Source organism: Populus euphratica, unplaced genomic scaffold (genome assembly GCF_000495115.2).
Source record: "Populus euphratica unplaced genomic scaffold, PopEup_1.0 scaffold76.1, whole genome shotgun sequence".
Taxonomy (NCBI): domain Eukaryota; kingdom Viridiplantae; phylum Streptophyta; class Magnoliopsida; order Malpighiales; family Salicaceae; genus Populus; species Populus euphratica.
In genome coordinates, this window is record NW_011499890.1 from 387,018 (window position 1) to 400,158 (window position 13,141).

Consider the following 13,141-nt stretch of genomic DNA (forward strand, 5'->3'; position numbering starts at 1 on the left):
GACGCTCACAGTCCGGTGCTGGTAATCGGAATCGGCCAATTCATGGCTCGGTGACAACGCACATTGGCGGCTCCATTTTGTTTGTCGTATATGCAAAACGGATGGTAAGATTAATTTAAATAAAATATATCATTAAATTAAGTTATTGTTAATAAATCTTTTTTTCATTATAGGCTACGTCTCTTGGACGTGAGCCGAGCCCGATAGAGCTGTTTGTGGAGACGCACCTGCAGAGGCAAGACCGCCAAAAGGGGGTGCAACAATTCGTTAATAACTATGCTCAACATTTCATGGTATGTTTGTTCAACCATTTTATTTTGTAAATTGTTATGGAATTGAGTATGATGATTACTTTTTTTATTTTCAGGGGACCTATAATAATCGGTTGAGGGAGAGATACGGGGACAATATTTTGACCCATCTGGAATTTGATCCACATTTATGGATGGAGGTTGGATTGTCAGGTGGACCTGAGAAAAATCAGGTTTACGGGCTCTCCAACACTACAGGTGACAACTTGCGGTCGGCCCTTAGTGTTTCAACTGTTAGGAGCTCCCAATCAATAACAAGCTCCCAATATAAAAGAGTTCGTGGCCTTGCAGCAACACACGACTTAGCTCACCGAAAAATTCAACCACCTATCAGCGGAGTACGCGGAACTCAAAGCGTGTTATGCACAACAAAGAGCAAAGTCTGCACAACAAAAGGCAGCTTATAAACAGCTTGGCGAAATGGTCATGAACATGGTAACATAGAGTAGAACATGTGCATCTAATCCTTTTTTTTCCATATAACCACCAGCCTCCTCCTCCTCCGGCTCTACCTTTATGTTAATTTGTAATAAACATTATTTACCTTTAAAATTTCATTTAAAATATTTTTTGAAACATATTATTTGTAATGAATATTATTTAACTTTGATTTTTTGTTTTTGATGTTTAATATGAACTTTATTTGCATAATTGGTTTATATTACCATTAATTTATATAATTTTATATTATGTATTCTAAATAATTTTTCAAAAATAAATTTAGAAAAAACTATTACAAAGGCTTTTACCGACGGAATGAATCCGTCGGCATTTGACAATAGCTGCCACATTCATCGACGTATTTACAGACGGATATATCCGGTCTGTATTTCATACACTCACCAACAGAATCATTCCGTCGACATATGACAGTAGCTGCCATAATTACCGATGAATTTACAAATGAATATATTCGACCGGTATTTCAAAACACTCACCGACACATTTATCAATGAATTGTTGCCATCAGTTAAACACGATATCATCAATGGATTAAAATTCGTCGGTATATTTCAAGAGGAAAACTTTTTTTTAGTGCACAAATTTAATCTGTAAAATTATCAGCAAATGATTTTTTTATGTTTTCGATTGATACAGTGATGGAATATGAAATTACCGACAAGAGGAAAGCCGACGGATGTAATCTGTTGTTGAAAATATCGGTAAATGAACGGGTGCCCCACTAGTAATGATAGGTGAATAAAGAGATGTTCCAGCCCTAAAACCCAAGCTTTGGAAGAAGACAGGAGCATAGAAGAGTATTGAATTCATTCCTGTGAGCTGTTGAAACATTGGGATTCCCAGGGCTCCAATTATCAATTGGGGGCGATTCTTCCGTCTTAAGAGATTCCTGAAAGGTTTCTTTATGGCTTTTGCTTCGTCACTTGCATCGATAAGATCAGCAAACTCGGCATCAACATTCGTTTGTTCCTCAAACTTACTCCAATATTTTTATCCTTCTTCTAACTTTCCTTGTTCTACAAGGCTGCTGGGGGTCTCAGGAAGGAGAATAGCACCCACACTCATTGAAACTACAGGGATTGCAGCTGAACCAAGAGATAACCTCCAACCCCATGGATGGATTTTTTCAGTTTCGTAATTTACAAGATTTGCTACTAGGATCCCTAAGTAGGTTGTTAGTTGAAACAGCTGGTTATATTGCCCACGGGTTTTTGCAGTAGACATTTCTGACAGATACAAGGGAACTGCCTGTACAATTAGGAAAAAAATGGTGTAAACAAATTAAGAGGTGTGCCTCAAAATACTTTTTGCCTAGGGATCATTGAGCATACCTGCTTGCTGAATCAAATGCCTACACCTAGGGCTAGAAGTAACCGTCCTATGATCAGCATTGCAATATTCATTGCACATGCATTGATAACAGCTCCAGAGAAGAAGCTTATTGATCCACAAAGTATGCTTGCGCTCCGGCCTTTACTTCTGGTCATGAAGGATGCTAAAGATGTGAAAACAAGGGCCCCAAAGTACAATGAAGACGTGAGTAGTGTAAGTATCTGTTTGTCATATTTGCAGTAATCCGTCTCGAGGAGATGACGCTGCTTCCTTTCATACACCTGGGAAGAATTTTTTTAAGAAATCATCCATGGAAATCACTCCACCTACCAATTTTCATGTTAAAATTTCATGATACTATATCATCTAGAAACAAGAGTAAAGTGAGTTATTCTTGAAGATAAACCGATGTGCAATGCAAACATTCGATGTCAGCATATTGAATGCTTTTAACATGGATATATATGCTTAAAACATATATATATGGATCACGAACATGGATTATGCTTAAAACATATATATATGGATCACGAGACATAAGAAGCCAAAGATAAATACTCACCAGATACACCAAGATCATGCCCAAAAAAGGGATCCACCCATTGCTGCAACAAGGCAAGCAAGGATGAAATAACTAGTAGTTTTATACTCGTAGAGATTAGCCCTTTTTATGGCTTCTCCATCCGCAAAAGCCCCCCCGCCATCTCTTTCTCTCTATTGCTCTGTCTCTGCCTAGCTTCATGTGTTTGCTATCAGCACATACAGTATATTGCATGAACCACTCGATTGTGTGTGTGTGTGTGTGTGTGTGTGTATTAGAAAATCAAGAAGGATGTCTGTTGTCAGTTAACTGAATGCCATACACTGCAATGTTGTATAGTCAATATTCTACCCATATTACCCATATTCGAACTCAAATATAATTAATAAGGTTTCTTTTTTTTAATTAAGAAAAAGTTTTCTTTGAATTTTACGTGTATATTAATAAGATTTCTTTTTTTTAATTAAGAAAAAGTTTTCTTTGAATTTTACGTGTATATTAATAAGATTTCTTTTTTTTAATTAAGAAAAAGTTTTCTTTGAATTTTACGTGTATATTAATAAGATTTCTTTTTTTTAATTAAGAAAAAGTTTTCTTTGAATTTTACGTGTATAAAACAAGGACACAGCTTTTTATCAAGAAACATGGTGACTTATATTCTTTTTATCAAATACAGTAAGTCCTCTATTTTTTTTCACATGTTGATAATGATAGCCACCTTATCGATGTACCTCTGCTCTCCTGTTGCTGCACTTCATTTTCGAACTCTGCTGTTGATTTTTCAGCGTTCACATTTTCCCTGGCCCCTTTTAGGAGTAATTGAAGTGTTCTTAAAGACTAAAAATCGATTTGGTCCGCGGACTCTTTCCTCGGTATTGCTTGCAAGATGAACTGTGGATCCCTTTTTATCTTATCTTTAATCAACTCAAATAAATTGACCCGAAAGCAACGCGGGCTAGGACATGCCCCAACTTGATTTTTAAAATATTTCCTGCCGAGACCTTGTGTAGAGATTAGTTTATTTTGAACGGATTTTTTCAATAATTCTAGTTGTTAGTTGTTGGTATCAAAAATAATATTATTTAAATTTATTTTTAAATAAAAATACTTTAAAAAACTACCTTGTTCCTTATTTTTTTCATTTGGTGATTAAAACTATTGAGGTCTTCTAGCTAAGTCATTGATAACTGATAAGCAGGACCCCAAAGGAAATGCCGTGTGTTTACTTTGTCAACTGAAAGAAGAGCGAATCGGAATCAGAGATTCCTTGAGAATTTGCACAGAAATCTCCTCACGCGTACTCTAACCCATGCACTCCTATATAAACTGCCTCCCAGATTACCATCTTCAAACAGGTAGAGCAATAATTTACTCCCTCCTCTGTTTCTTCAAAAAGCCCCAAAGGACCAAAACCTTCACTTTTGGTGTCTCCTGGACTGTAAACAGCTCCTCATTCCCTACATATCACCATCTTTCCAACAACCAAGACCATGAAGGTATGAATTTGTGATCAGAACACAAGTATATAATTACTAGCTTGTTCGTAAAGATATTATGTGTGTTACTTTCTTGTTATTGATTAGTTATGCTAAATTATGGCAGCAAAAGATAGTGATCAAGGTGACGGGGAATGGACAGAAGTCCCGCTCCAAAGCCTTGCAGATTGCAGTTGGGCTTTCAGGTGAACAAAACCTTCCATGCACACAAGTTTTAGAATCGGAATACCTAATAGAAACCATGCATTTGTGGGCAAATTCAGATGATCAATTTGTTGACGGGTTTATATATCCTTTTGTGATTCTGCTGTAGGTGTTGAATCTGCTGGTTTAGGAGGGGAAGATAAGAGCCAGGTAGAGGTGGTAGGCGATGGGGTTGATGCAGTACAACTTACAAATTTGCTGAGAAAGAAAGTAGGCTACGCAGAGTTAGCAAGTGTAGAAGCTGTGGGAGAAAAGAAAGAAGAGCCAGCAGTGCAGCCGGTTGTTTGGCCCGTGTATGGTGGAGGCATGCCTCAGACCTATGTCTATCCGATTCACCCCCATCAGGACCCTTCTTGCTCCATCATGTAATTACCAAACAGGCAAGCCAGAAGCAGGGAGAGAGAGATTGAAGCCGAGTCAGTTTATTTATCTTGTAGAACATGTTGGGCGGCTGCCGTTCCATGTCTGAAAGGGGGGGAGATAGTAAGGGAAATTAAGATTTACATATATACGTACCATGTGTAAACAAGCTTCTTTGCTTGTCTCCACTTTTCATTTCACAAGAGGGACAAATCTTGATATTGGGTGAACAAAAAACAATAATATCAACTTGTGAATTTTAATCCAATTGTTGAATCATTTATTGCTTTCTGGGCACCATGGCGCATCTTCTCCTTTTCTTTTTGTATCAAAGGCACTTCCTGTCCGGTGAACAATTAACAACAAAAAACTCTAAACAGTATGGAAAAATACTACGTGGATACTGTAGACAATGAAAAACAGATTAAGATAATATTTTTTATTTTTAAAAAATTATTTTTAATATTAATATATCGAAATAATTCAAAAAATAAAAAAATAATTTCAGATTTTAAAAAAAAATCATAATTTGCTCCCATAACTCAGTTAACTGTGGAATTGCACAGTATATCTGCCTCATCTTTCCAAGGTTGTGGGATGATTCTAGCCTTTAAATTTTGATTTTTTCTTACTAATTTTTTATTTTTTATTTTTAGATTGTTTTGATAGATTAATATAAAAAATAATTTTTAAAAAATAAAAAAAATTATTTTAATATATTTTTAAATAAAAAATACTTTAAACCTATTATAATTACAAATCATTCACCATGTAGGGAATGTAGTGAGTGTTTGATTTAACTTTTATGGTTGAGGTTGTGGTTGGGTACAATCCATTTATACATAAAACTCAATCACAAAAACTAATATTTTCTGTTTTTCTTAACTTTTTTAGTAGGTTCCCGTCCAAACCACAACTTCCACCTCTAACACAAGTCCAAACCACAACTTCCACCTATAACACAAACACATACGTAGTGTTGTTCCGTCATGGTGGTGACTTTCTCTTTTCCTCGGCTGGTTTTGCTTTTCTTAATGTCGTGGCTTTCCATTGCTCCCATCGCGCCTTGGGTTGTCGGCGCTTCCTTTCAAGCTTTGGAGGGCTGGGTTTTTTTGGGTGTTGCGTGTTCAGTTTTTTTATTATTATTTTTTTAATTTTATTTTTTAATGTTAAATTAATTGAAAATTAAATTTTATAATTTATTTTATATAATATTATCATGATTATATTATCTAAATTATTCAAATCAAGAATTTAAAATTAACTCAAATTAATATAAATTGATCTAATTATTTTACCGTTTCAATATTGTCTCTTAAAAAATTTATTTTCTTATAATGTTTATTGTACAAATAAAGCATGATTCTGCTCGTATCATACATAAATACATAGATACATATTGGCACCTTTGATTCGATCCCCAGCTTTAGCACCAATATTTTTTAAATGTCTTTTCAAGTGCTAATATGACATTACAACATCCAGCTGGTTGAACTCGGGCGGGTCATCGATTAATATCTTATTTTTTTCCTGGTTTAATCTGATTTTTTGTGATTCATTTTAGGTTCAATTGCATGCATAGGCAATACAAACCCTTGAAGCTGGTTCAAATAAAAATGTATTAATCCCATGATGACTGCTAGGAACCATTGAAAACTCAGGAATGGACTGAATTATCGTTTTCTCTAATTAAACAATATAATTACATTTTACTTTTCCAAAAATAAAAAATCATTAAGCAAGCTATTGCAGCAATACTATAATTTCCCTCGAGAATCAATTAGTTATTATTATATTTATATTTTTATAAGACAATGTAATGATTAAAATATTTTTAAAATCAAAATAAATATGGTTACAGTGAGTTTATTTACTTATCCTTGGATGCAAGAATTTTAAATTTTGAAATCAAGGGTTTTTTTTTATATATATTTTTATCATGATGTTAACAACTCATAACGGCATCAGAATTCGTAGAGCATCCTTTTAAATGAAATGGTGTGGCTAAGGTTTTTTTTTCTCAAAAAAGAAGTCGCTCAATAAAAAAATCTATGATGCCTTCCTATTTTTTTAAGTTTCTAATTTAATTCTCTTGTTTTTTATTATTGCATGTTCCTCATCTTGATTTCTTTTGAAAACTTTAAATTTATTATTTATTTTCATTTTCATTTAAATTTTTTTTGTTTTTATTTCAGATTTAATCTCCTTTTATTTTTATTTCGTTTTGATACATTTTATAAAATGTAAGATTTATTTCAACTTTACAATTAAATAAAGAATGTTATTTTATATTGGAACCTTGTTGGAATATTATAGTATTTATATTGATCACTTGTTGCTGCCGTTGCTTAGCCAAGCCATGGTGAAACACGGTGAAGTCGTGAAACACTAAGGCTGGATGGAAATTGATCGAAGGTGAAGAAGGTGGTTGATACCTGCCAAATAAGTACTCTTGATTATGGGGGGATCCTTCAATGAATAGGTACGTAAAAGTAAAACAAAAATACTTAAGATATGGGAGAGAAGAAGGTGAAGAAAAAAAATACATGAACCCTAGGCCCTCCTGTGATCTAGTTCTGGTTTAAGATGTGTTTGGTATTAAGATTATTGTTGTAATTCTAATTTTAAAAAAGTTATTTTATAAAAAGTAGTTTTAATTGAGGTTAGTTTAAAAAAATATATGTTTAATTAAAATTATAGTTGAAATTGAAATTGAACAAAAAATAGTTTAATAGGTTTGGTTAAAAAAATATTTTTCATATTAAGGTTATAAAATAATTAATATATATATATATATATATTAATGATAAATTTAAATATTATAAATTTAACTTCTGTTATTACATCATTAAATAAATAATATTGATATCAAATATTTTTTTATTATTTCATTAAACTATATACAATGTCATCACTTACGAAATTTATCCAATAATGACTATATTTTCTATGGTTTCTTAAACACACAACAACAAAAACTGAATTAATTCAAATGTTATTAAACGATCTTCTTCTAATTTGTTGAATAAAATACAATTAAAATAAATATAAAAACTGATTTGTTTAACTGAGTCGGACCTGGCAAGAACATAAAGACCCGGCGAGAACATAATTGGAATTGCGATTAAATTCCACAAATGTTACGTCATCATGCGAGGACCTGGCAAGAACATAATTGGAATTGTGATTAAATTCCACAAATGTTACATCATTATGCGATATCCTTCTAATATATATAGTGTTATTAAATAATATTAAATACTAGTTTTTCCAATAAAACTCAACTGTTTAAAAAAAAATTACAATTTCATTACGTATAAAATTCATTCGACAAAAAATATAGTTTTCATGATTTTTTTAGCGTGCAATAAAATTAAGTATAATATTATTAGAAATAAAATTGAGATTACAGTACGAACTAGTTTAATTCACTTTAAACTAATTTTTTTAAAAAAACAATATTGTTTATGTTCACATTCACATAAACAGTACAAGTGAAATCAATTAACTACACTATTTTTTAAAAAAAAAACTAAACTTTTAACATGAACAGTGCGAGTAAATTAATTCACTCGCACTGATTTTTCAAAAAACATAATTTAAATTTAGTGAATAGTGCAAGTGAATTAATTCACTCGCATTGATTTTTCAAAAAAAACTTATTTAAGTTTAGTGAATAGTGCAAATGAAAATTCACTTGCCCTGTATAGTGGAGCCATGCTCTATTGTACAGCTTCTTGCCCCATTAGAAGTAGCATTTTAGTGCGAATTTTTATCGGTAAGTGGAGTCATGCTCCAGTGAATTAATTCACTCGCACTGATTTTTCAAAAAAAAATAATTTAAATTTAGTGAACAGTATAAGTGAATTAATTGACTCGCATTAATTTTTCAAAAAAAAATTATTTAAATTTAGTGAATAGTACGAATGAAAATTCACTTGCACTATACAGTGGAGTCATGCTCCAATGTAAGCTTCTTGCCCCATTAGAAGCAGTATTTTGCTGCTTCTCCAAAACTTGTGATCTCATCTTGATTTTTAGTGGGTCTTATTAATGGGAAGCAATTTTTTTTTCTTACCAAATGATATTCAGTGTGGCTGCTGGTGAACCTCACCCGAAGCCATGTTACCCAACAATTACTTGATATAACCATGTTTTTTTATTTTAAAAATATTTTTAAAAAAAATTATAATTTTTTTTTGTTTTTTTACTATTTTATTTGTTTTTGCATTTCAAAATATTTTTAAAAAAATTTAAAATTTAAAATTTTTTATTTTAAATTAATATTTTTTTAATATTTTTAAATTATGATATTAAAAATAATTTTTTAAAAAATAAAAAATATATTATTTTAATATATCTTTAAATAAAATATACTTTAAAAAATAACAACAGCCACTCAACTAAAACTTTTAAATAGCAACTATGCATAACAAGTTAGCGAAACAAAAATCTTAGCATTAAATAAGAATGTAAAGATATTATAAGTGCTTCAAAAAAAATAACAAAAACTCGTGATTATTTCATTGACTCGATGGAATGGAATAAAATGACAAAAAAAAAGTAATTATTATAAAATAAAATAAAAAGTATTTAGGAAAGGAAAAGAGATGAATTACACCATTTACACCAGGTGTTTTTTAAAAATTTAATTTTTTTGTAAAAAATTATTTTTTTATATATTTTGATTTTTTTTATATATTAATTTTAAAAATAAAAAATATTATTTTAATATATTTCAGCATGAAAAATATTTTGAAAAACAATTACAATCACACTTCTAAATAAAAAAAATATTTCAATATAATTAAACATGATAAGAAAAAAATACAAAAATAAAAAGGATATGACTAAGTAAGCCTAAGTGCATCTACAAAACCTGTAATGAGATTAGATAATAAATTAAAAAATATATATCAGTTTTAATTTTAACAAATTTAGTGTCAATGAACTATTTTAAAAAAAAATCAATTAATATAAAGAAAAAATAATCAATAAGCCCAGTTAACTTACCTTAATCAAAACAATAAAAGGCAGGTGAAAACAGTTATGAAACAAAATGCAAAAAAAAATAATAATAATAAATTATGAAACAATAACCAAAAAATAAGTCTAGAGTGAACCCTTGTTAAACAAACAAACTGTATTATAATTAAGATAAAAAGATTAAGAAAACCTATAAAAATAAAATTTAAATAGTAAAATAAAAAAGAAAATCAATATAAACAATATTAAATAAATAAATAAATAAAAGATTAATATTACATAGATTAACTTTTTAAACTCATGAGTCATAATATTTATCATAAACTTTGATGTAACCTAATTAGAAAAAATTATGACTATCAATTTCTAAGAAATCCAAAGTAGAGGAGAAAATTAAAAAAAAAATTAATATGACAAAAAATTACTAAATAAAAAATAACAATCCTTAAAAAAAATTACTAAATAAAAAATAACAATCCAAAAGGAACAGTATCAGTTACAACATAAAAAATAACAAGCATTAAACAAAAACAGAATAAGGATTATTTTCTAATGTCAGGGTCACTGAAAATGCTTTACTACAATTTGATCCTTCTCCCACAACCCTTCCTCTTCTGGATTATTTTCTTCTGGCCTTTTCTCAGCCTGTGCTCTTGTCCAAAATGCTAACTTGCATTCTCAAGGTACATAGCTATAAATAGCAGTGAGCAATGCACTTCAGAGCAACTTTTTTCATCAATGCCTTTTCCGCCTGAGGGGATGTGTTCTCCAAGTGCGAAAAAGATACTCTTTTTGGCTCCTGATACTGTACAGGAACAGTATCAGTTATTCTCGAGTTACTGACAGTGGCACCAATCTGAATCCCCGGCGACTGTACGAGCACATTAATCCTGAAAAGGAAAAGAGCCTTCGGTGTTGAAATGTTTCGAAGGAAAGCTGCCTTCCCTCACAAAATAGACGAACAGTCCATCAAGAGATTTACCTGTGTCGAAAGTTTGCAAGCAGACCACACCATAACAAGCCTGCAGTGTGGATGTCAAAATCAATTCTGCCGAGGAAGATTTTAAGGATACACCTGAAACACTGCTCCCAGTTCTCCCTGGCAAGGCAAGAAAAAAGATAGATAAAGAAATTTGTTGATGACCTATTGGGTGTCGAGATTATAGTTATTTTTTAAAATATTTTTAATTTAAAAATATTTTAAAATAATATTTTTATTTTTAAAAATTTATTTTTAATATTAACGCACTAAAATATCTGAAAGATATGTGTGTGAATTTAAAATAAAGAAAGAAATTCAATTCTTTTAAAAAATATTTTTAAAATATAAAAATAAACAAGGTTTTTAATAATACAAACTTCGTTATAGCTAATAGTTATCAGACCCTAATAAGGAATTGACTCAGCTAAGGATCTAGGTCCCGGGTTATACGGGTTGAGCTGGATCAACCTAAAAAAATTAAAAATATATATATTTGAAGTGTTAATATTTGATATAAAAAATAAAAAACAATCCATGTTTGTGTGTGTGTAGGTTATAAATAATAAAATTTTAAAAATTATTTAAAATTTTTTTTATCACACATTAAAAATATATTACGTTAATATATTATCTTTTTAAGTTGAATCTTTTAAGTTAAAGTATGTAACCAAAAAAAAGATTTTATTTTATATTATAAAAATATTTTTTTTATAAACATGAAATATATATATTAAAAAGTTTTAAATCTCGTTAAAAATAAAATATTTTTGTAGTATTTATATTGTAAACTTTAAAAAAATATTACTAATCAACTTATAAATATATTTTTAAATGAAAAATATTTTTTTAATATATTATGTTTATAAATAGTTAAAGTAATTAAATAATATTTGGTTAAATTTTATTGTTATTGACCAATAAGGACTTTAGCATGCTATAAATATTTTAATAAATATATTTTATTTATATAAAGTATTTTATAGCCCCCCTCATTGAAATTCATGGAAATGGAAGATGTGTTGTGTACTATTTTTTTAAAAGAAAATTATGATGGCCATCAATTTTTAATAAACATTAATAAAAAAACAAAATAAGTTTAGATGTATAAATTGGACTAAAAAACCCACGTGTCTAAATTGTTTTGTTTTGATGCTAGGGCTAAGCATTTTAGGTTTTTTTTTATTTAAAAAAATGATAAACACAAATCATTAAAGTGATTGATTTTATTATTTGCTAGTGAGTTGAATAGGTTAATTTATAAATCTAGGCTACTATTTATTTATTTTTTTGTTTAATGTCTTATTTGTCTATAATTTTTTGTAAAAAAATTTATTTTATTTTTTATTATTATTATTGATGACCTATTTTTTTTTATTTAATTGAAACCTAAAAGAATGTAATTTTACTATTTTCTATCAATAATCTACCTTTAGAATCTTGGCTCTAAATACCTATTTTTATTTTTATTTTATTTTTAGAAAACATATTGTTTCATACTAAAAAAATATCATGTATTTTATTATTATATTATTAAATAAAAAATAATATTTGAGATAAAAATTTATGAATCTAATGATGATATAACTTGTATCACGAGTTTACTCGGTTAACTTCAGTTTACTTAGTTTTTAAAATTAAATGTTATTTTTTATTAATTTTATTTTTTAATATTAAATTAATTTCAAAGGTTAATCTATGTTATCCTAGATAGACTAAATATTTTTTTTTATATTAAATAAAAATATTATTTAATTTAGAATTAAAATTTATATATATTATGTTTATAAATAGTTAAAGTAATTAAATAATATTTGGTTAAATTTTATTGTTATTGACCAATAAGGACTTTAGCATGCTATAAATATTTTAATAAATATATTTTATTTATATAAAGTATTTTATAGCCCCCTCATTGAAATTTATGGAAATGGAAGATGTGTTGTGTACTATTTTTTAAAAAGAAAATTACGATGGCCATCAATTTTTAAAAAATATTAATAAAAAACAAAATAAGTTTAGGTGTACAAATTGGGCTAAAAGGCCCATGTGTCTAAATTGTTTTGTTTTAATGCTACGGCTAAGCAACTTAGGTTTTTTTTTATTTAAAAAAATGATAAACACAAATCATTAAAGTGATTGATTTTATTATTTGCTAGTGAGTTGAATAGGTTAATTTATAAATCTAGGCTACTATTTATTTATTTATTTTTATTTAATGTCTTATTTTTCTATAATTTTTTTTAAAAAAATTATTTTATTTTTTATTATTATTATTGATAATCTAGTTTTTTATTTAATTAAAACCTAAAAAAATGTAATTTTACTATTTGCTATCAATAATCTACCTTTAGTATCTTGGCTTCAGGTACTCTTTTTTTTTTTTACTTTTAGAAAATATATTGTTTCATACCAAAAAAATATCATGTGTTTTATTGTTATATTATTAAATAAAAAATAATATTTGGGA

The 13,141-nt window shown here is 28.8% G+C and overlaps 1 protein-coding gene across 2 annotated transcripts; it reads left to right on the forward strand.

Moving 5' to 3' along the window:
* Positions 1–3,839: 3,839 nt before the first annotated feature.
* LOC105131029 (uncharacterized) lies at positions 3,840–4,974 on the forward strand. Of its 2 annotated transcripts, XM_011033787.1 has the most exons (3): positions 3,840–4,142; positions 4,249–4,327; positions 4,456–4,974. In XM_011033787.1, exons 1-3 carry the CDS (start codon positions 4,137–4,139, stop codon positions 4,713–4,715), a joined length of 345 nt encoding a protein of 114 aa, XP_011032089.1. In that variant the 5' UTR covers positions 3,840–4,136; the 3' UTR covers positions 4,716–4,974. The 2 variants fall into 2 exon arrangements, with proteins under 2 accessions (XP_011032089.1, XP_011032088.1); XM_011033786.1 differs by lacking the exon at positions 3,840–4,142 and having other exon boundaries at positions 4,149–4,327.
* Positions 4,975–13,141: the final 8,167 nt, after the last annotated feature.